The 25,036-nt window shown below is 39.5% G+C and overlaps 1 protein-coding gene across 1 annotated transcript in view; it reads left to right on the top strand.

The window, feature by feature from the left end:
• The window catches only part of GABRB1 (gamma-aminobutyric acid type A receptor subunit beta1), a 384,785-nt gene extending 365,747 nt beyond the window's left edge, over positions 1–19,038 (top strand). Inside the window, exon 9 of the mRNA XM_027056332.2 lies at positions 7,435–19,038. Coding sequence (XP_026912133.1) covers positions 7,435–7,785 — 351 coding nt within the window. The 3' untranslated portion in view covers positions 7,786–19,038. The remainder of the gene's footprint in view (positions 1–7,434) is intronic.
• The last annotated feature ends 5,998 nt before the right edge of the window (positions 19,039–25,036 follow it).

Genomic DNA, 25,036 nt, shown 5'->3' with positions numbered 1-25,036 from the left:
ATATTTAATTGTAAAAAGCACTCATCTCACATATTGGGTCTCCCTAAGTCTATGTATAAAATGCTCCTATGTATAAGATAGTTTCTAGTTTCTTGTTTCTATCATTCTCTACTCAAAGCTCAATAAATTCCCACTAACATCAACTTAAGAAATTACTCCCTAACCTTCATGTCACGTATCTCAGGCTTGAACAGTGCATATTTGTAATTAATTCTTAGCTCTCTGAAATAAGCTAACCACTTTGTGGATTTTAGGTACACCAAAATCAGCTAGGACCCTTGGAATGCTTGTGTAAAATGCAGACTGGGAAGACCTGAATCTAGTATGAAATGAGCTCAAACCAGTATTTTTAACAAGCTTCCCAATAGATTCAGATGCACAATAATGTCTGAGAACCAGCACTCTAGAGAATCTAGCCACTTAGTGTCCCTTAGCCACTGAAACTCAAACAGAGCTTAGAGAGATGACTCCAAGTCAGAGTTTCAGAGTTCCTCATTCTACAGACTCAGCCCCTCCTTAGGAGTATCAGTCTCTTTTCTGGAAGAGCAAGGGGAATATAACAGTGATGAAAAACACAGTAACATCAGAGCAGCTGTGCTCCTGGAGCTTACATTTCAGTTGAATAATTAACAAATATGTAAATATGGGTGGCTCAGCCAATTGCGTCCGACTTCAGCTCAGGTCATGATCTCATGGTTCCTGGGTTCTAGCCCCGCGTGGGGCTCTGTGCTGACAGCTCGGAACCTGGAGCCTGCTTTGGATTCTGTGTCCCTCTCTCTGCTCCTCTGCCATTCGTGCTCTGTCTCTCTGTCTCTCTCTCAAAAATAAACATTAAAAATAATAATAATAATAATAAAATAAAACAAGTGTGTAAATAAATATACGCTATAATGGCAGATGATGATAATTATGGTGAAGAAAATGGTGAGGAGCTAGTCAGGTAACAATCTGAGGAAGATCATTCCAAGAGAGAGGAACAGCAGTTGACAATGTCCTGAGGACTTAGGAGCATCAGGGGAGACAGTCAACAAATGACAAGTGTGGCTGGAGCAGAGAGCTCAAGGGGCAGAGTGAGGGCAGAGGTCCCTGCAGGAGCTAAATCACATGGTACTCTGTGGATTTGGATGAGAAATCTGGATTTGATTCTATGTCTTAGGAAGTCATTTGATTTAAACAGAGGAGACATTGGTCTGTTTTACATTTTTTAAGCGTCACTCCAGCCGCTATGTAGAGAAAAGACCATAGCGTTCCTTCCTGGAAAGAGGAAGACCAATTATGCAGCAAGACATGATGGTGGGGAAAAGCTGTTAAGAATCAAGATTTATTCAAAAGTAAAGCCATTAGGATCTGCTCATACCAATGTATGGGAGAAAGAAGGCAAAGAAAGGGGTCCAGGATAAATTTATCTACCTGAGCAACGCGCTGGAAAATTGCCAGTTGTTTCATTTGTCATTCTTCCATTTCTATTTCTTAAATAACAGAGTGTGGATTTGTTTAGATTTATGTAGGTTTGTACTCAACCTTCTATAGCGTCTTGAAACAAGTTGTCAGGAAGTTTGCAAAGAGATATGCAAATCACCTCCAGCAAAGCCTCCTATTTCCACCCCCACCCCCCCATCCCCCACCCCACCCCCCAAACCAAAAGGTTTCAGGAATTTGAGACCTAGGGAATTGGCGTTCAGCACAGCCCTGGTGAGAGCTAATGACTGACAGCAACAGCCCGGATGTGGTACATTCTAGGAGCAGGATGGGCAGACGTGACATGTGGCTATGTGGCTCTCTGCTCCCTACAGGTGAAGGCAGCCAGTCGCACTGGACAAACTCAGTTAAACAGACTGTAGGCTTCTGGAAGGCAGCTCCTTACGTGGCGAGCACCACTTCACTTGGCTTCCTGCGCTGTACTTCAGAACCACTCAGTAAATGTGAATCCAATTGAATTAGCTAGCAAGAAGGAAATAACTTCCTGTTTGCAAAGTAGATTGAGCCCGGAAGGTATTTCTCAACAGGGCTTTAAAACTGCCACTGGAAACAAGATTATATTTTATTCCAATTACACTGCAATGAGTTCTGCTCTATTTACATATTGAAAATATCCAGAACAGTTCGATTCAGTGAGTGGCAACATTTTTCACAGCCTACGGCACTGTTTGCGTATGTTGGGAATGAGAGGAGAGAGGGAGTGAGTTGGAAGGGGTGGGGGAAAGGCTAGCCCCAAGCTAGAATATGAATTTGTACATTTGCTCAGGGTTCTATTGAGGGAAGAAATACAGCCATCACATCAATGTGTTCCGGACTTGAGTCATTTAAAAACGACTCTCATGATTTTTGTCATACCCTTTCTATCAGCCAGAGTTCTCCAGAGAAACAGAACCAATAGGAACAGAACAGAATCAATATACATATAAAAAGAAATTTATTTTAAGGACTTAGCTCATACACTTGTGTGTGAAATCTGCAGGGCAGGCTGGAAGTTCAGGCAGAATTTCTAAGTTACAATCATGACCTGAGCTGAAGTCAGACACTCAACCGACTGAGCCACCCAGGCGCCCCGGTCCTCCTGAAGTCTTAATTATGACTTTATTCATTTGCTCTAAGTTTAGGCTTAATGATAGATCTAAACTTAAAAAAAATCAGTGATGTTGGTCTGAGGAATATGTAGTTAATATAATGCAGTAATTCACCCCACTATTAGGTTTATCTCCCCAATCACTGGAACCACCTGACAATTACAGGCCTTACTCACCAATGCAGCAAGTTCAACATGCACATCCCTAACTGGACTGTACCTTCTCTGCAAGCAGATCAGAAGGAGAACAATATTCAGAAGACAAGGAGCCAAGTATGCCTGCCTCCTTCTCCCAAATATGCCCAGTGGGGAGCAGTGGGAGAGGAGAAAGGGAAAATAAGCTGGAAGTATTGACCCCTTAGCTTCTTTCCCAGGGACTGGAGTGGAAAGTCTCTTCCTTTATGGCATCATGAGGCATGAGGAGTGATTATCCAAACGAACAGCTATTTCAACATTAGCAATGAATGCTTTAGGAAATCTGTCTGTATATGCCCTGGAAATCCACTGTAATGACATTTTCATTTGTCTCACTTCCTTCTGTTTCAAGGTTTAAAAATCCTTGATGCTTAGACCATGCCCAATGCAGATGTTGATCTGATCTCTTATTAACTAGGCAGCATTTAACCATTGCAAATGTTGAGGTGATCTATGACATGGCTCCTTATTGTTTCTGAGGATGTGAAAAGACCACTTTCCCCCTGGACATTATTTTTGGAAAGCTGTGCCAGCTGTGGATATAAAGATACCTTGGGTGATTTTCTACTGTTGAGGTAAAAGGAAAGCCACTCTTCTCCAAAGGACAGGGGTTAGGCCAGAGCCAACCAGAAACCTGCTGGTATCACCAGTGGTATTCTGACCACATAATCACTTTACCGAGTAGCAAAAAGCTTAAAAGGTAGGGAATGAAAACGCACTTCAGGAGAAATGCACAAGCACCCATCACACACACACACACGCACACACACACACACACACACACACAGTCTGTAACACTGGCTTTTAGGATAAGTTCTAGACTGTGTAGGAGAAAGACTGGAGATAGATCATAAGCGTTATATGACACTTCTTAAATTTTCCTAATAAGGGACACAGTAATGTTGATTCAACTACACAGTAATGCAGTCAGCTTTCATGGGTAGGTATAGAACCAGATTCATTCCTTTATATGTCAAATCACTTACAGCTCTGATTTCTAGCCCAATGACAAAATATTTTGAGGGATTTGAACAAACCAATAAATAAGCATCATGCAATTTATAGGTGCATTAGAATCTGTACCAAAGTTAACCAAAATATCTTAATAAAATGTAGTTTTGCATGACCTCTGTTTAATGAGGAGCATCTCTATGTTTCACTGGCAGATTCTAAATTCTAGCAACTTGTTTACTTAGGGAGATTTCATAATAATGGAACTTAATGATGCATACAGTACAGAAGAAGTGATTCAATTTTATAAGTTTTTTTTTGTTGGTTTGGTTTGATTTTTAGTATGCTGTGTCTTCTGCCTGGAATGTTATTTGTAACCAAAGACTGCCAAAAATCAGAAGCAAACCCTTGAGATTACCTAGTGAAAACCTTTTATTTATAGATGAAGAAATGGATTTAATAACAAACCCAGGATGAGAATACAGTTTTCACCTCTCAATCCTTTGTTCTGTCTTTAAGGCCTAGTATAAGTTGCATCTCCTTCATGAAGCCTTCCTTGACCTTCAGACTTTTATGAACCCCTAATCATGGTCTATACTGTACCATTTAGCATTTGGTTAAAAACTCTTTTCACTCCCAAAATTATATCTTACTCTCGTATAACTTACTCTTGTATATTTTATCTTGTATTACAAGATACTCTTGTATCTCTCAGGAGACTTTTTTTTTTTTAATTTTTAAAAAAAATTTTTTTTTCAACGTTTTTATTTATTTTTGGGACAGAGAGAGACAGAGCATGAACGGGGGAGGGGCAGAGAGAGAGGGAGACACAGAATCGGAAACAGGCTCCAGGCTCTGAGCCATAGCCCAGAGCCTGACGTGGGGCTCGAACTCACGGACCGCAAGATCGTGACCTGGCTGAGGTCGGACGCTTAACCGACTGCGCCACCCAGGCGCCCCAGGAGACTTTTTTTTTAAGTTTATTTATTTTGAGAGAGAGAAAGTGCAAGTGGGGGAGGGACAGAAAGAGAGGGAGAATCCCAAGCAGGCTCCATGCTGTCAGCACAGGGTCGGACGCGGGGCTCAAACTCACGAAACTGTGAGATCATGACCTGAGCCGAAATCAAGAGTCAGATGCTTAACTGACTGAACCACCCGGGCACCCCTCAAAGGAGATTATTATCTCAAGGACAAAATCCATGTTTTATGATACTCTTAACTGAAACACCATAGTACCTAACAGAATTATGGACACCATGATTATCTTCTAAGGTTCTAGTCCCTTTTCTAATGGATTCAGCACTTTGTTCCATGTCACTTCAACCCTACCATCCTCTTTCATAATGTAAACTTTCATATGCATGACTTTTCATCCATAGACATACACACACGCGCGCACACACACACACACACACACACACACACACACACACCTGACACCTTGCACTGTGCCTGGCACAGAGTAAGTACTCAACAATGCTTTCCTGAGAGAGGGAGAGGAAGTTGGTTTTTGAAGTTACTATACTCAGGGAAGGTACACAGGTACACACAAGGATTAGGATTAAATTGAGCCTTAAAGAAAATACATTGATTAACACGCAAACAAGAGGGAAAATTATATTTGAGACAAAGAATATCCTGTATTTTAATCCCATATTAGGCACTTATTCCTTGTTTAATTGCAGGCCATTAAGCTCTCTGGGCCTCTATTTCCCTATCTGTTGAACTAGAATAATATTATATATTCCATAGGGTTGTTATAAGAAATAAGTGAGATAAATTATGTAGTAGGATTCAATAAAGAGTAGTTTTTAACAACAAAATTAATAATAACTCCCCGAATAAATAAGCCAGTAAAGGTGCCAGTGAGGGCATAATAGGTAGCTCAATTAGGCTAGAGTCAAATACTTTACAGAAAGAAATGATTGATGGGAGTGGAGGGAGAGGCCAGATTGAGTCACTCTCTCTCTCTCTCTCTCTCTCTCTCTCTCCAACTACCTCTGAGCTTAAAGCTATCAAATGCATCATTAAGTTCACTGCGGGATGTGGTGAAGGCTAAGGACTATGAAGCGGTCCTTTCTCAGTAAAAAGCACATAAGCTTTGAAACAGACAAGACACAAGTTGTAATCTCAGCTCTCGTAGTGGAGTAAACTTGAGGCAGTTTCCTGTTGCAAGTGATAAACAAGGTATACAAAGCAGCTACCATAATGCTAGGCTTTGGGTGGACACTCAATAAATCTTAGTTCTCTCATCTGTGATGTACCAGCCTCACACCCCACCACTCTCTGCACCTTTCCTTCTATTTTCCTTCCTTGTCTGTCTTTGCCACCTCCTACACTTTACTCTGTCTTTCTTTGTTACCCATTTTTTTTTGTCTCCTTACCTATACCTTTGACACTCAAAAGTGTTTACTGAGATTAATTTCATTTGAAAGCGTTTATAGACCACTTACTGTAACTCAGGCACTTGTGTTAATAACACTGGACTTAAACACAGCTGCCTGTACTGTCCTTGGAAGTATTTCAAACTCCTTTGTATGAATAAGCATGTCCTCTCAAGGTAAATCAGTTTGCAAAGTGCATCAGCTTGAAGTTAAACAAAGCCACTTTACAGGCCAAATGTGCTCACGTATGGAGTTCCGTAAATGTGTGTGGGCATAGCACAGACAAAAATCAGGAAATCTGAGGTAGGTACTACTGGAACGGCACGAAGCAACAATAAATAATGGGGGAGACGCAAAAGTCAAAGTACAGCTAGTCATATCCTTTTGAGCCCTGAATCCTACTTTTGGCAGTTTAGCCTGAGGAAATAACTGGGGAGATGGACAAAGGTTTACGTAAAAGATGTCCCTTGTAGGCTTGCTTATATAATACCGCAAAAGTAAAACAAGCCTTCGCATCTCACAATAGATCAACCCAGTTATGCTCTATCCATATAAGCTGTTAATAAGTGATATCACAGAGGAATAATTATTAACATGGAAATAGGACCATGCTACACTATTAAGTGACAAAGCATATTGTAGACCAAAACATACCAGGTGAGTCCGTGTTTGTAAGTAGAAAAAACAGAAGGTGGCTAGCAGGATACTAAAAATAATGAACTCTAAAAGTGAAATGATAAATTTCTATTTCTTATTTTTTTGTTTCCTGTTTGTTTCTAGTTTTACATATTTCCATGTGCCACTTTTGTAACACGAAAAATGCCATACATAAAAATGATGGATTGATAGATTGTGGATTATACAGACGGTAGATTAGACAGACGGTAATTAGATAGATGATAAATAAATAGATGACAGATAAATAGGTGGCAGTTTGGATAAGTAGAGTAGATAAGTGGTAGACGGATAGATGAAGGATTAGATAGAAAGATATAGATAGGATTAGGTAGGTGGTAAATTAGCCAGACAAAAAGATGGTGGATTAAATAGGCAGACAGATTAGACAGCTAGATGACGGATGAGACAGAGACGGATATAGACGGGTGATGGACTAGATACATACACAAACAGACACAGACAGATGATGGCTTAGACAGCGGTAGGTTAGGTAAACAGACAACGATAGATACATAGATGCTAGATCCGGTTGCAGGAGGCACGCAGAGCCGGACGTCCAGCGACAGTCTTTAAAGAGTGGGCTGCGGTGTCAGTAGTTACAGGGTCACGAGCACAGACCGTGCCCCGGCAGTTGGGCCTGAGCGTGTCCTTTCCCGTCAGGTGGACGTCCACGGCAACATCCTCCTCAGCACCCTGGAGATCAAGAACGAGACGAGCGGCTCGGAAGTGCTCACGGGCGTCAGCGAGCCCAAGGCCAGCAGCATGTACTCGTACGACAGCGCCAGCATCCAGTACCGCAAGCCCCTGAGCAGCCGCGGGGAGGCGTACGGGCGCGCGCTCGAGCGGCACGGCGCGCACAGCAAGGGGCGCATCCGCAGGCGCGCCTCGCAGCTCAAAGTCAAGATCCCCGACTTGACTGATGTGAACTCCATAGACAAGTGGTCCCGAATGTTCTTCCCCATCACCTTTTCTCTTTTTAACGTCGTTTATTGGCTTTACTATGTACACTAAGGTCTGTCCTAAGGGTTCGTAAACGACTACTTTCCTCTTTTGATTTTTGACCCCACAGGCCCCCCGCAGCGCCACTGCTGTGCTTTTTTGAGGTAAGAGATTCAGCCATCCGATTGGTTTGAGGTCTTGCATATCAATTTTATTACTGCACCATGTTTACTTCCAAAAACCACACACACACACACACACACACACACACACACACACACGCCACAAAGAAAACTCTATTTTTTTCCAGTCTACTGTGGTCCAGGTTATCAGCTCTGTCAGAGCTCTATTAATTGCCGTGTTTACAAACAAAGAACAAACACACACAAAGAGAGAAGTTATATAGGTAGATCTTTAGCAGTCCTATCTTTTGGCCCTGGATTTTTTTGATCTATTTTTTAAAATGAGAAGGAAAACAGGACCTAGCTCTCCGCGCGCACTGCTTCCTGGTAAACTGTAACAATCTCATGCTGCCAAAAAAAACAAAAACAAAAACAAAAACAAAAAACCAACACAATTTCCAGGATCTCAGAAGAAAAAACAAAGCCATTGACAAGTTACAGATTTCCAGGAAGAAGGGGGGATAAGAGGAGCCTAGAAGAGGAAGGAAGTCTCCCCTCCAGCCTCAAGCCCCCCCAGCGCCCTTGCAGAAGGGGTCCCAGCTCCACGGGCGAGGAGGGAGGGATTGACAAGGGCTGATGGAGGTTGTGCAAACCAAACCTGCCATCTTCACCTCACCATTAAGCTGGATATTATGAAAAACAACAACAGAACAAAACAACAACAACAAAAAAAAACCCGCTTCTTTCTCAGACTTGCAGGCAGATTTAAAATTAACACTCAAATCCATCCTGGTGGCCATTGAGAACATTTCTCTCTTCTTGTTGAGAATAAGGAGTCTCAGGGCAATGGAGATTTATTTAACTGACTATCTCAAATGAGCAACCCTGAACTCATTTTATTACCCTGGAATCACTTGCCTCTGTGCCCTGAAGCCATGCCTTCACATCTCCTTAGTTCCTGCTCCAGAGAGAGTGAGAGGAAGGGAATGGGGGAGGAGGGCTTTAATAATGGGCTGGTGAGCATTTTTTGCGTGTAAAACACATTGCCCTTTCCACGAGGAAGGCAAGACTTATGTGCTGTGAAAAGGGTGCCTGGGCAGTTACCTAAACTGCCAAATCTTAAATCAAATAGTATATATTTCTTAGCCTTCCAGAGAGCACCTAATGGTGACAGGCCTTGTTGCACAGGCCCCGGGCTAATAACCTTAGCGCTCACCTCTCTGAGCTCTGCATTCCAAAGTAGGAAATGAATGCTTCCGGAAGTGCACATACACCCATTTTGCTGTCACTCTCATCTGAGGCCGGATTACCTTTTTAAAGAAAAATCTCAAAATAGGAAAACCACAGATATCAACAACCGTGACAAAATCACTGGGCCTTCAAACATTTATACCAGCCCCTAAAGCATAGAACACATCTGCACTCATTAATCATTAATCAGCAGTCATTACTGCTCTGCCTTATCTCTGCTCACGGATTACTGTGGCCATGATCGTCATAGAAGGGGCATCCCTCAGTAGCCCAACACACAATTCTAAACACGTCTAACCAGCTACAGTTGAGGTTTATCACATTTTATGTCATGAAAGCCTCATTAATTTTTTTTCACCCTGAGTATCTTAAGAATTCTGTATGTTCATTCACAAGGTTGAGTGAAACCCTAAAACAACCAACCAGTGATGGAGGCAATTGGGGATCTGACCCCTCGCTGTCAAATATGGGTTTAGGTAATAATAAGGACAATTGCATCATTTGATGATCTGGCTTTCTCCCTAAGGCTGTGATGAGGGTCCGTGTTGACAGTAGCATCAGCTGCTAGAAATTACAGTCTTAATTGGAAAGATAAGGCCAAATTCCTGCTGATGAGCCCAAGGGGACAGAGTTTTGAGATACTCTTTTTAGAAAGCAAAATGAAAAGAGAAACCTAAAATAAATGAATGGTTATAGCCAAAGACAATATACGTTAGTAAGAATATAAAAACTGTGCTTTTACTGGAAAAATTATCTCAATGGTTTCATAACCAATTAGTAGGGTATGGGGACCAAATTCTCATTTAGATTTTCAATTGCATAATCACAGTTCCATGGTCAAGGAAATCTCCAGCCTCTGGGGATGAAGGGATCCATTTTGAAACTGACTACTTCTTGGCATGGAAAGAGGCTTTGCCATCATGAAATGCCCAAATAGAATGGAAGGTGCCCATGCCGGTGACTGTAAGGTTAATATTCCCAATGACCACTCAGGAAATACTGTGTATTTTAAACACAGGAAGGTAGACTTTGGGCTGATGCTCAACAGGAATGAATCATCTGATGTCAAAGTTTTTTAAAAAGCTTTTAAGGATGAAATGCTAAATTAGAAAGGAAGTATCTATGATCTATGTTCCTTAACAAAACAATTTTTCTTTATTCACCTGTTTAGATCATTCTCCTTGGAAAAGATTGAGGTAATTTATATCTTTACTAATTTTTTTATCTTGCCTTAAAAGTCTAAAGAATTTGATGCTTGTAGTTCAGATGTAAAGCATCTCTGAGAAAAAATAGAACATTTTTAAATCTTATATCTTAGCCTTTGTAAATTGCAAAATTAGTAAGCCTGAATCTACCATCAGGCACAAAATGGTATCATTATATGTCTTCGTAGGCTTAGAGAGGGCACAGCCACAGGATTGTGCAAATTCTGTTAATAGCTCTTAGAGGCAATGGTAGCCTGAAAAATGGAGAAGCTGATGTATTTCTGGTTAATGACCTTTGTCCCCACTTCCTTCTTTAGGACACCTCTCAGCCAAATCCCCTCCTCTGTGGCCCCCACCCAAACTCCCTCCAGGCTTAACAGTGCAGGGAAAAAAAACTGCTTCCTTCTCTGCCTCTCTCCCTTGTCTTGCTCTAAATGATGTACATAATACATAAAAATTGTTAGACATTCCTAAGTGCCCTCAAACCGGTCCCCACTTCTGAAAGATTCAGATCAGTACATTATCGAGGGGTTACTCTCCTGCTATTACTGGGTTGTTTTATCTTTGCCATGAAAATAGCCATAATCTCCTGCATTACTGAAGTGGCAGCAGAGGCAGAAAATTGCACAGACTCACTCTCCTTTGCCACAGTCATGTTCAGGGGACCCCATGTTCGCAGTTCATACACTGTGTCATAGATTTAACCTGTGTAGACCCAGCAGAACCTCATCTTTCATTTGACAACGACGACTACACATTTTTTCTACTCATGTTCCTTGGCTTAAAATAGAGGTGACACGTGTGTTACGCTTACCAGCTTTGTGAGGCAGACCCAGATAAAGACACATTTTTGGCTTAAATTATCCAGGATTATTGCCTCAATCCTCTATATTGCCAAACAGAAACAGCAGACTGGTTGGTAATTCTGCTGATTAAATGATATGTGTTTTCATATCATATACACCATCTTTATTGTGCATTACAATCAATGAAAGATCTTGAAAATGCAAAGAGAAAAATGTGGTGCAGAGAATAAAGTTTGGTTTATGGATCCAAGGATAGCCAACAAACATTATGTACAATCTACAGAAATGTTGAGTAAATGCCATCTTTCCAAAATCAGTTGACTCCTTCACGAATACTTCTTTAAGAAAGAGCTCAATTGAAATTCGCCAAGTTAAACAAACAAACAAGCAAAATATATTTATCATGCTAGAAGGAAACGACCTCCACGAATTCTTATATGGACAGTTTTGAATAGTATCTCACCAAAGGGTGATGTGCCACTTTTTTTTTTTTTCCTAAACTAAATGTAATCCTATATCCCAGGAGGGAGGAAAAAGGAATGTGCAAGCATTTGTTCGTGTTGGTTCAATCAGCAATTACTGGGATGAAAAAGACAGAAAAACGAACAAATATCTCAGTTTCAGGAAAGCAAACAAAGGTAAACTTGTTAACGGAATGTAGAATATTATGTAAACTTCCTTGTAAATTCTGTACATAGTTCATTGAATTGTTCCTTGTTGTGTGGTGGTCCTCGGCTTTGGGTGGATGTTTGAACAATCCGAGCATTGTAAATAACGTAAGCTTATGAGGCACTTGCTTTTATTCCCGAAGTGAAGCAACTAGTGATGTGGGCCCAAACCAGAATCTTTTTAGCTCTTGCTCTCTCTCTGCCATTGTGCGTGCGCAGTTGCGTCACTCTGCCTCACGCCCCAACCCCACAGAAAGGGACGGTAGCTGAGGAGAAGGCTGTACTCCCTTGGGGCTTAGGGATGGCACACCAGCAGAGACAGGAACTGTAGCGAGCTGCTCCTGGAACTGTATCATGAAGAATCAGGGGTGTTTCTATCAGTCATTCGTGGCTACTCATATAGTGAAATACCAAATCATCCATGCTTGTTGAGGGGTCAGGAATGGAAGGGATGTTCAAAATCCACAGGCAATCCAAAGCATCATTTGCACCAATAGCTTTAGTTTCTACCTTTTTTCCTTCCACGATGTTTCCCAGAACTTTGAATAAGACAAGAAGTGAATGGATGGGTTTGATCAGGGTAAACAAACAGTGAAATGTCCAAATGATGGGAAGGAAAAAAGGAAGAGACAGCGAATGACACTGATAACACCAACTGGCCGATTCATCCTGCAAAGATTCAGAAGTAACCATGTCACATTTCTAAAAGGTAAAGAGAAATACTGGGAATTAAAGCAAGTATTTTTCAACTGGGAGTCCGGGATGTGTTTGATATGTGCTAGTTAAACTTAGAATCTGGTGATTAAATATTTTCATATATATGTCTCCCAAGTCCTAGTATTCTTGAAAAAGACTTCAGAATGGTGGGATATTCAGCCATAACATGTGTTTCCATGCAAGCTGGCAGTCCCAGAGATGGTGATAGTGTCTGCAGAAATTTGGAATAGCCTAGCAAGCTGGGACATAGATTGGTTTCTTAGTAACATTTTAGGGTACACAGCATCTTTCTTGGAGTTAGGAATTTAGCAAGGCGGAGTTTTTTGTGTAAAGATTCTATGTGCTTGGAGACTTATTCTGGCTCCAAAATGTCCCAATCAGTGTCCACCAGCGATGGAACTAACAAGGTTAGTCAATTTCTAGGTCTAGAACCCATTGTGCTTTTACGTGAATCATGCTTTTTCTATATAACTGAAATCAACTAAACTGACAGAAACCTAATTGTTAAAGGTTGTAATTTCACAAGCAACGTTTGCAAGGAAATCCTTTTTAATAGAAGAATTGCAAACCAGAAAATGCTAAGTTCCTAGAAGGGTAAGGGTAAAGAGTTTTGAGTTTATTTTTACCTCTCTGATAGCAAGAACTTCCTTATTTCAACTGTAGAGGCCTAACAGTTGTTTGTTTTGTTTCATTTTTCCTAATCAAAAAGTCTTTGGTATATCAAGGGTCTCACGGTCATTCCTGACTGGCCCCTAGAGACCATGCAGGTCCTGGAGCAACCAGCACTCATCAGACTTCAGTAGGAATTCAGTGTGGGGAAAATAAGTATATTTTTTAACCAGCTGGAAATAAAACCATTCTCATGAATGATTCTACCTGCATATCCTGTTCTGAAGACAACAGAAACATAAATCAATAAAAAGAGAGGCCAAATAACATGATGCATTTGCCTTAGGTACACAGGGTCACAGATTCACTTGCTTAAAACAGCTCACGTTAGAAGCCAAAGGATGAATAAAAGCAATCAGTATTGCTGTCTGGCTTTCATCTCTCCCTGGGTTTCCTTTTGAAGAGAAACAGAAAAGGGGGGACATTTTCCAATACAACTTTTTTATAGGTGAAAATCATTAAAATGTGTTATGTGTGTGCATTGTGTGCGTGTGGCTGTGTAAAACAGATTACCTCTCTTGTGTTTGTTCCTTCCCAGTGCTGTATGCCATCCAACCTTATGCCTTAACCCAAAGAAACCAATTCATTTTTCCTCTTTCTCATTCAGACCTCCTAAGTTATCTTGCCCATGCGTAGCTGAAAGCTCCAGCTTTAAACTTACCTTGCGTATCTTCAATTGAATTCATGAAAACAATGAACTTTAATAATTTCCCCAAATTCTTATTCCTATTGCCTTTAGCAGGTCTTCGGAGGTAGCTTGTGTCGTCATGGTAGCCTCCTCTGAAACTGCCTTGGGTTATTTTTCTTTTCTGCTTTTCTGTCCTTTCTGGAAAGAGTACCTGTTTACATAAACCTTGTCTCTCCCAGCCTAATTTAAAATCAAGTGGAAATAAAAGTCTTTAGCTCAAACCTAGGAAAATTCACATTATCTACACCAAAGTTTGATGATAAGAACAGCCCTGTACATTCTAGGTGCAATATGGTGAGTTCATACTGTATCAGCTCTTTTCCATCAAACTTGTTTTCTCATGCCCTCCTTTAGCCTTAATTGTACACCTTTTATAAACCTATCATTATTCCTTCCAGAATGGTTTCTCATTCATGGAGTACACCACTAGTTACAGACCATCCTCTGGGAACCTGACCCACTGTCTTTTCAGTTGCTTATTCCTGTTACAGATTCCACGTCCATGCATCTCCCACCGACTCCCCCTGAGCCTTCTAGCAGACATGGAATGTAGTAAGACAAGTCATAATGCAAACTTGTCCAAATTGCCCTTCCCAAGTATGTAGAACATCTTTTGCCTCCAAACAGCATTCCTATACTTGGAGAACAGAGAGTTGTCCAAACATATACCAAGCAATGTACAGAATAACTTTAAAAAGTTAACAGTAAATGAGCTGCGTGCTGGAGAGAGGGAGATGACAGTGGGCAGAAAACACCCGGACTTAGAATTGCATGACCTGGCCTTTATGTTGCCTCTACCACTGCCTGGTCGTATGACTGAAGACCAGCCATCAGATGACTTCCACGTTCCCTTCCAAACTTCAACTAGTTGGAAACCAAGTTGCCAACTAAATTTCAAAGGGCATTTTAACAGGTTTGTGCAGGAAGTTACCAGAAAGATATAGGAGCATGGTAGTTTCTGCTAAAACAGTCCCATAAATATTCTTTGTTGTATATCTTTGGGAGTAAGTCATCAGGGTAGGCCATCTGGTGTCAAGTGTATCAAATCCAATACCTGTCCATATTCCTTTAAAATTACATTGAAGCTAAAATGTTTAGAAGTTTAAATTTACAGGCAGATGGCAAAAAAAAAAAAATTTTTTTTAACAATTTTAATAATGGTCTATACTACAAATATTTCCCTTCAAGAGCACTGGGGAGTCTCAGATAACATAAATCAGTGTGGTCCCTGTTTTTAGATCTCTGGAAGATGTAGATCCCTTAGGCCATTCTCTGCAACTCAGTCAGGAAAAGCCCTGAAATGCCCCCTCCATAGTGGAAGAGCCTATCTCGAGGCAGCATCTGAGCAGAAATGCTGCTACAGTCCCCTTCAGTGTTCTCCCCAGTGTGAGACCCCATCACTGTCTGGGTTCTGTAGGCGGAGCAGCCAGATAGGGTTGAGCTCTCAGACAAGGGGAGACCTCCCATCTAGTTGGAAAAGATCCCAGGTCTTCAGAATCTCTTATCTGCTCTCCCTGCCCCACTTTCCCAACCACCCTCCTATTCCCCTCTTAACTAGTTCAATCTGCCAATTGTTTTAGGCACAACGTTGACAAAACTGAAAGTTTACTTATTAAATTTTGATTAACACTTCTAGCTATTCATGTTTTTAAAGCATGCACCCTCTCCACTCCAATCTCTGAACATGACCCCCAGTGTGATTCCTGCACACGGATATTCTTAACTTTTCCCCCTTTTCAGAAGATACCTTCCAACTCTAAGCTCCCATGAATTCTCCTGAGAGCCCCCTGACCATTCAGAATTGTTAGGAGAGTGCCTAAAAATTCCTCCCTTCCATTTTGGGTCAGTCTACAAATGAGATGGCCTCTTTTTTGTAAAGTTAGCCTAATATTCTGCTGCTTGACCTCTCACAGTTCCAACATTCCTATATGCAGGTGTGCTCTTAAAGTAGAGAACTAATAGTTCTCTTTTTCAGGTTTCTCATATTTTACACTTTTGAGATGCATTCATAGCTAATGTCATCTTTTTAAAAACAGAGGAAGCATTTATAAGTCTTCAAATTCTCACCAAATTGAGATTAATACTTATTAATATATATATCCATTAGGATTCATTCAGGTATAAGTAACAAAAGATGCAACTAAAAGTAACTTTAACCAAAATGATAGCTTATGTAACAGTAAGTGCAGAAGCAGGGTGGTTCCTGGGTTATTTCAATAGCACAATGATGTCATCCAGGACCTGAGACCCCTCCCAGGACCAGTTCTTCCTAACTCTGTATGTTATCGGCACGCATTGTGGTTGCAAAATGGCTACACTCATGTACTCGTATCAAGTGGCAGAAACAAGGGAAAGTCCTGCCTTAGGTCTCTTTTTAAAAGCAAGGAAATCTTTCCCCACAAAACCCTCCCAGCCATCTTTCTTGTTCCATTGGCCAAGGTTGGATTACACAACCATTCCTGAACCAGTCACTGATAAAAGGAATGAAATTATCATGATGGGTTTACAACATTGATCCAGTGAGTTGCCCAGGGGGAATAAAAGATGGAATATGTTAACAAAAAGAAGGAAGAATGGCTTTGGGGTAGATATCCAAACACGACTGTCACACATTGGTCTAAGGTATCAGAAAAGACCTTGTCACACATAATTTCATGATTTGATCTTAAAATCATTACCCTACAACCCTATGAAAATTATGATGACACTACCAATATCTGGTAATGGAGGCTAAATAGGTTAAATGATTTACCCCAAATCTGATAATGATAATTAGTTAGTGACAGAGTTACTATTCAATCTGAGATTTTTTTTTTCTTTTTCCTGACTGTAAAGGCAAAGCTATGTCTATTCTAACCACACTGCCTAGATCTAATGCTTTGTACTTTGATGATCCAGGTTTTGGGTGGTTCAAAGATAAGAGGAGAGTAGGAAGAAAGAGAACAATTTCCAAATATTCTTGTTCTTTTTTTATCCTTCTCCTCCATCTTGCACACTCCCTCCCCGGCAACCGCACCCCCCCCCACCCCCAGCCAAGACGTACAAAAGCCTTTCATTATTCTCTTGAGGGAAAGTGTAGAAGGAATAGCTCCAGCAACAATTGAATAGCCTGAGGTGTGCCCAGTTCTTTTTTGGATAACGTTACTGTTAGGGGACCACATGCCCCAGTTTCCCCAAGACAACCACAATTCACTCTCAAATCTGTCCATTTAGATAACGATTATATAGTCACACTAGTTATGAGTCTCATAATTCCCATCCCTGGCGGGTATGGGAAATATTAATAAGCTAATATTAACACCTTGGAGAAAATATATGCCTTGGCTCCCTGTGAATCACTTAAGCCCAACCTCAGTCTCTCCATTACTCACACTCACTTTATTTCTCATTGTTCCCCTTACCCAGCTTCAAGCAAACTAATCCTCACATATCTACTGCAGCAACAGCCACATATCATCCCAAAGTGTGCTCGCTGCTGTTTGAAGTTTTACATTTCTTTTCCACTGCCCAGATTCTCCTCTTCCCTTGCCCCTCCCCAACGCTGGATTATAAATCAAGGCAACATCGTCCAAAAAGCCATCCATGAGCAGCCAACCTTTCCTCATTCTGTTTACTCTCCTGCTAGCACCCCCTCGGTTCTTGTGGCCACTTAGTCAATAATAATAGATGTTGAATTTGTGTATCTTCTGGTAGTCTTGAAATATACACTCTCTGCTTCCCAAAATAAGGTCCTTAAGGGTAAATGCCCCATTTTCTAATTCTTTTCTATTGCCCAAAGCATTTGCTGTTCTGTCCGTGGTAGACAGTCTGTAAGTACTGATTGAATGGCCTACACTGGTAAATGTGGGAAAAGAAAGATTTCCTAGGGACAGTACTTCAGGATTACAGATAATAACTTGTGAAACAGGTGCCACCCACACCCTCCCCCAACTTATTTTACTTCCATAGAGCCTAGGTCTACAATCTCTAAACAGATAAAAAGTACAGTCAAACTTACAGTTGAAACCAGGCTTGGGTCTGTGCAAAGTGGCCATTAAGATTTTCCTCATTGCTTAGGACTTAAACAGGCTGAATCTTAACAACACCATTCTAAATTCTACCAGTGCTGGCATAACTGAACTTTCCATGCTGATTCCGACTGCTTTAACTTTATGGAAACAGGAAATTCTTCACTGGAAGTTTCATTTTTTCCCCCCATATACTCCCCTTTGCCTTATTCAAAGCCTTCTGCATCTAGGTTGTATGGGGTCTCAAAGTTGGGACTGTATTGCCTAATTGGAACACTGCAGCATGAATTATAAGAGGACATTTCCAGAGGGTACTGCACACAAGATTTCACTTCTGCCAAGAAATGAACAGAAGGTTTAGAACTAAGAGAGATGGGCAGTTCTTCATGGTCCCTCAAGACTGCATAAGATAGATGTGCAGAGAAATACCTTTTCTGCAGCCCTTCTTTCAATTGTTAACTTTCCTGTTCTCCTGTTCTATATATTATTTACAAATTTCCATAAAAGAAATATATCGTTTGCAAGCCTTACCTCAGAGTGGCAACCAGCCACCCCAGTTTTACGAGATAACGTATTTTTCTACTTGATATTCCCCCAAATACATTGAATTGCAGTGTACCTGCTTTTTCTTTTTTTAAGCTAAATCAATTCATGTTAATCTGTTTCCTACATCTTTTTAAAATACTCACTGGATAAAGCTTGAAATATTTTATATTTTGCGACAATGCTCCTGAGACATTTTTAGGGAAGCCCCTTGATTATTCTAACTCACTGCAGTGTCATGGAAAGCAGAATTATTAAATACAGTGATATTTCATATTCAGAACATCCACTACTAGGTAGGGAATGCTCGTGATTAGATACGCATATATTTATTGACTGTGTTGCTTCAACTCCTTATTTTAGAGAGGGCCGTGAACCCTCTCGATACAAACTACCATGCGGCATTATTCCAAAGTGAAGATTGCATGAGGTTTTCAGAAATTCTAAATGTTTACAAGGACTAAAAATTTTTTGACATCTTTAAAGAAGCTTTTTATTTTTGACCACCAGGCAGCATTTTGTGCCATTGTGATGGGAACCTAATGGCTAATGTGAAATAATGTTGTTGTGTCATTTAAAAGGGTAATGAAAATGTAAACGGGAAACTTTAACATTGTGTAAATACAAATAAAACTGTTTTTGAGAGAAACACATCTGGGTTAGGGTGGCTTGCTTGAAAAATTCTCTTGGCTGTCCATCATCTCCTGTGACTTTACCCAAGGACACTCAACCTGAGGCAAAGATCTTTTCACAGTGATTCGGGAGGTTTGGGAAAGCAGGGCTCATTAGGTTAAAGAATGGGAAAATTTCTATTCTTGCCAGCAATGGAACACCTCTTCGGCACCACCTCACCTAAAACCTGACTGAATCCAAAAATTAGCTACACTTTCCAAACCACTCTCCTGCTATTTTAATTCATAGCACCCTGTCCTAAATAGCCGGGGCTTTCAAAAGCAGGTGCTACATACACACAAAAATTCATACCTTATGTTGCCTCTCAAAACCTGTTATGCTTAACCCACCAAATATGTTAGAATATGTTAAATGTTTTACTCCTTGTGTTTTTAAGTCCCCACTAATCAGTTTGCTGAATCGTCTATTTGCCCTCCTACCGAACATGAGTTAGCTAATTTATGTCCTGATTGGTAGTACACAGTTCTTGTAAATAGAATAATCCCTTTCTCCCTATTTTTCAGCAGGCAGAACTTCTTTAATCGGAAAGAGACATAAATTACAACATATTAATGTTCTTTTGTTCTTTCGACATAAGCATTTGCTTTCTTACATAAGCAGATAATACTTTTGTATGCCTATCAGACCACTAGAAAAGCTATATGGCAAGAATAAGTATTTCTGGAAACCAAATACATTTTAATGAAATGGGATAGGTTTTAAAAATGCCAAGAAAAGAAAGGTGGACTCCTTGCTTTTATAATTCCAGTTTCTATTTTGTATCAATATATGCTGCATTTTCTGATTGAAACTACTGTTGTGTTTAATGAAACTTGAGATTTTCTGTGGTTGCTTTTTACATTTGAAATCAAACTTTCATACAGTGTTTGACTGTAATCTTTCTGTTAGGGATTTGATTAAAATATCCTAACCGTTTCATTAATTCCTTTTTAAGTGCTTGAAGTATGTGATGTTATGACTTTGCTATCTCAAAAACTATCTGTGGACAAAAATCCATGAAGCCTGTAGACTGTGATTTATACACATGAAAGAAGCAGAATTCCCTCTAAGCAGTGAGTCAGTGAATAAGAAACTGTTCAGTGTCCTCTGATTCCTGACCCTTTTACCTTTCATGGCCTTTTTTCTATTCCTAATCATTCATGGAGTAATCATGTATTCTTGTAAAATAGAAAATCAACTTACATACAATCAGGTATGGACACAAGAAACGCTTGTGCTCTCGATATCAGGACTCACAGATACTCTAGCAGTCACAGGACTGTAGTTCACTCAGTATTTTTTGTTAGTAGTGTGGCTTTGCTACAAAATAAGTTGCTGTTTTCTTTGTTCTGATACTACAGGATTTTAAATGTTTCAGCAAATGAAAGAAAACACATTTGAAAGTTGGTGTCAAAAACCACCAGCTATACTCACAAACGCCGTTGTGCAGCTTCTGAAATGTAGTTGAATGCTGTAAATATGTACAATTTATGTTAGCTTGTTTATTCCTAAAACACAAATAAAACTTTTTTTTATTAAAAATGCCTACATATAAAAAGCTTAGTTTGTACTATGTTCAAAAACATGCAAATCCTTTTATAATCCTTAAAAATGTTTAGAATTCTGAATCTACCACTTGAGAGTCTTTATTGTAAAATTTAATACAAAGCAAAATCCCTTTATTTGGAAGAAATTCTTTGCAGTATTATCCAACAATTGGGGAAAAAATACCAGCACTTTTCCAGAAGCTTATTTCTGTACCACTTTGATTTTGGGGGAAAAAAAAATTCTTTAAGATGATACACCTTACAAACATTTGGACACATGGAGTGTTTATATATTATGAAAAAAAGAAGAAATTAAATCTTCTTGTATTCAAAGCTGATGCCTAAAATGGACTTTAATAGCATCCATTTATGAGGTGCATTATGTCAAATTTCTTTTAAAACCTCCACTGTAAATATGAATATTAGAGTTGGCCGATTTGTCAGTCTTTCCTAATTTGAAGACCTCCAACCTCCAAACTCATTGTGTCCCTTCAGAAATAATATGTTGATAAGAAAATAATGAACAGACTGAAGGTGTGAAGTTCATATATCCATTAATTGGTTAGCAGAATAGCTTTTCAGTGAGAGTCTAAATTCCAGCCTAGAGACGACATTAACACCCATCCAGCAAAATACCTGGGATCAGCTCTTCATCAGCAGACCTTTGGCCTGCAGAGCTGCCAAGAATTGTAGAGACATCCTACCCTGGTTACTATTTCCAGAAGACTATGTTATGGAATGGAAAAAATAAATGGACAACCAGCTTTTTTAGAAAAATAACAAACATATATATAACATGTTTAGGATTTGCTATAAGAATTATAGATGAAGCCAACACAAGATAAGTATTTGTGTATCTGTGATGTAACTGGTATCAGCCAAGGACATGGAGAGATTGGAACCCCGTGCACTGTTGGTAGGACTCTCAAATGGTGTAGTCGCTATGGAAAACAGTATAGAGCTCCTCAAAAAAATTAAAAATAGAATTGCCATGTGATCCAGCAACCCCACTTCCAGGTATTTAGCCAAAAGAACTGAAAGCAGGATCTTGAAGAGATATTTGCACTCCGATGTTCTTTGCAGCATTAATCACAATGGCCAAGAGGCGGAAACAACCTGAATGTCCATTGATGGATTAATGGACAAAGAAAATGTGGCATATACATGCAATGGAATATTATTCAGCCCCCTAAAAGGAAACTGTCATATGTTAAAACATGAATGAACATTGAGGACATTATGGCAAAGCGAAATAAGCTAGTCACAGAAGGACAAATACTGCATGATTCCACTTCTATGAAGTATCTAACGTAGTCAAACTTGAAGAAGAAAGCACAATGATAACTGCCAGGAACTGGAGGATAAGGAAATGAGGAATTGCTGTTCAATGGGTAGAGTTTCAGTGGTAGAAGATGAAAAAGTTCCAGAGATCTGCTGCTCAACAATGTGCAGTGAATTAACAATACTGTGCTACACACTTCAAAAATTGTCAAGAGGAGAGATTTCAAGTCATGTGTTTTTTGCCATAATTGAAAGAAGAAGAAAAAAGATATCAAGTGGTATAGCCACTTTGAAAAAATATGGTAGTTTCTTACAAAGTTAAACTTGTCATATAAAATGATCCAGCAATCACACTCCTAGGCATCACCAATTTCCTTCAATAGGTGAATGGACAAACTGATATATCTACTCAATGAAATATTATTCAGGGATAAAAAAAATAACTTGTCAAGCCACAAAAAGACATGGAAGAACCTTAAATGCATATTACCAAGTGCAAGAACCCAGTCTGAAGAGACTCATATTGTATGATCCTAATTACATAACATTCTGGAAAAGGCAAAACTATAAACACATTATGAAAAAATCACTGATTGTGGGGTCCAGAGGAAGGTGGAGGAAAGAATTAGTAAAGCACAAAGGATTTTTAGGGTGAACTATTCTGTAAAGTGGATTCATGACAGTAGGTATTTGCCAAAACAGAGCTATTCAACGAAGTAAAAATTAATGTATGCAAATTTAAAAATCATTTAGGTAGTCAAGCAATCCCAGCAAGGAATGCAGACTATGGCAAAAAGATTGAACTGTATTACAAATGTATGAAACCACCTCACTGAAGGGGGGGTGGGGAGCAGCTGGTACTGACCTAAGTAACTCTGGAAATGTGTGAAGTAAGACTAAAGGCAAAAGAACTGCATATGATTCCTTCCAGGAAGATAATGTTGTTTCCCATATATTAACAATTACATATATATATGTGTATATATATATATATATATATATACACATATATATATGTAAATATATGTATATATATGTACACACACACACACTAGAATTGAACAATTAAGCAAATGTATAGTGGATGGTAAGAGTAAGGTTTCTTTTTTTTTTTTTTTTTTTTAGTGTTTATTTATTTGGGGGGGGGGGCATAAAGAGGGGTGGAGAGAAAGAGGGAGAGAATTCCAAGCATCAATGCAGGGCTCGAACTCACAAACTGTGAGATAATGACCTGAGCTGAAATCAAGAGTCGGACACTTAACTGACTGAGCCACCCAGGCACCTGGGAGTCAGGTTTCTTACAGCTGTACTGTGAATTTACAGATAAGGAAGGGTAGCAGGTGAGAATGTGATCCTTGTGGTAATGGATTAGAGTTGAAGACATCAGGATGAACTTGTGTAGCTTAATATAGATATAGTTGATTATGTAAAGAAATATTTACAGATAGGTATATATACACAGCTTAGTTTACACTGAGGGTACTTAAACAATACCCCAATAACAATGAGCACATCTAGCTTGATTTCTATTACCATTCCTCAATAAAATGAACCAGGGATTCTTGGGAGAAATGGTTGATTCTAGGACTGGGCAGGAAATAGGCAAAATGAGCCTGGAACATACTGCCAGAAAGTTAAGGAAATAATATAAAAGAGCCAACTGAAAGAGCTCCCAATGGCCAAACCTGGAACAATTTGAATAGTAAATAGTATTGGATTATAACCATAAGTATAAATACCCATGAGTCCATATTATATAAATAAAGGATTAAATTAATACAAGAGACAAATCTGTGCAGATCTCCAAAAGGTTTATGTAAGTGCTCTGACCTAAGGAAGGGAGAGCACAACTTCCCATTTCTTAAATATGAGCCACACATAGTGACTTCCTTCCAAAGAGTACAATATGGAAAAATAGAAATAAAGAGTAACTTTACAGTAAGAAGCCTGACAAACTACCTCAGCTAGGTAAGCAAAGTCAATGTCAAGTCACAAATCCTGTTAATAGTATGTACCCTCAATATGGTGTGTTGCAAATGGCACTTTACCTCTGTGATTTTCCTCCCCCAAACCCATAACCCCAGCTTAAGCATGAGAAAAACATTAAATTCCAACAGAGGGCCATCCTACAAAATACTTCACCCACACTTCTCAAACTGTAAAGGTCATCAAAAACAAAGAAAGGATGGGAAACTATCACAGCAAGAGAAGCTAAGGAGACATGACAACTAAATATGAAATCCTAGAACAGAAAAAGCACATCAGGTGAAAACTCAGGAAATCTGAATAAACTATGGAATTTAGTTGATAACAATGTATTGGCATCAGTTCATTGGTTATAACAAATGTACATACTAATATGTTAATAACAGGGGAAACTGGACGTGGGGTATATGGGATCTTTCTATCCAATTTTTATGTGAATCTAGAACTAAAACTAAACTAAAAAAAAAAAGAAAAAGGTCCATTTAGAGAAGAAAAAAGAGTCACAGTTTGGGAGAAAATACCTGCAGGGCATATATGTGATAAAGACTTGTATCCAAGCTACCAAGAACTCCCAAAACTCAACACTAAGGAAACAACCCAATTTAGAAATGGGCAACAGATCTGAACAGACACTTCACCAAAGAAGATATACAGATGGCCAACAGCACATGCGACAATGAACATCATGTCATTACAGAAATAAAAATTATTAAAACCACAATGAGATACCACTGCACATGTATTACAGTAGCTGGAATGAAGATTGACCAAAGCATGTGTTAGGAAGCAAATGGAGGTGAATGAACTCTTCCAGACTTTGGAAATATCTCATTCCTCTAAGTATTCACTCTAAAGGAAGCATATATCCATACCAAGGTATACATAAGAATGTTCACAGGATTCTGTGTTATGTAATATACATAAAGTTTTAAACAACCAAAATATCCTTTAACACGTGAATAAAAACATATGGTAAAACTCTACAACTGAATACTTCTCAACAATACAAAGAAGTGAACTATTGATATATGCAACAACATGGATGAACCCAATACTGAAGGAAGCCAGATTAAAAGAAAAGGTACATACTATATGATTCCACTGATATTAAACTCTTGAAAGTGTGGAGTACTCTACAAGTGGCAGGAAGCAGATCAGAGG

Source organism: Acinonyx jubatus, chromosome B1, assembly GCF_027475565.1.
Source record: "Acinonyx jubatus isolate Ajub_Pintada_27869175 chromosome B1, VMU_Ajub_asm_v1.0, whole genome shotgun sequence".
In the NCBI taxonomy this organism is placed as follows: domain Eukaryota; kingdom Metazoa; phylum Chordata; class Mammalia; order Carnivora; family Felidae; genus Acinonyx; species Acinonyx jubatus.
Note: the sequence above shows the minus strand (reverse complement) of the source record. Positions and strands in the feature narration are given on the sequence as shown.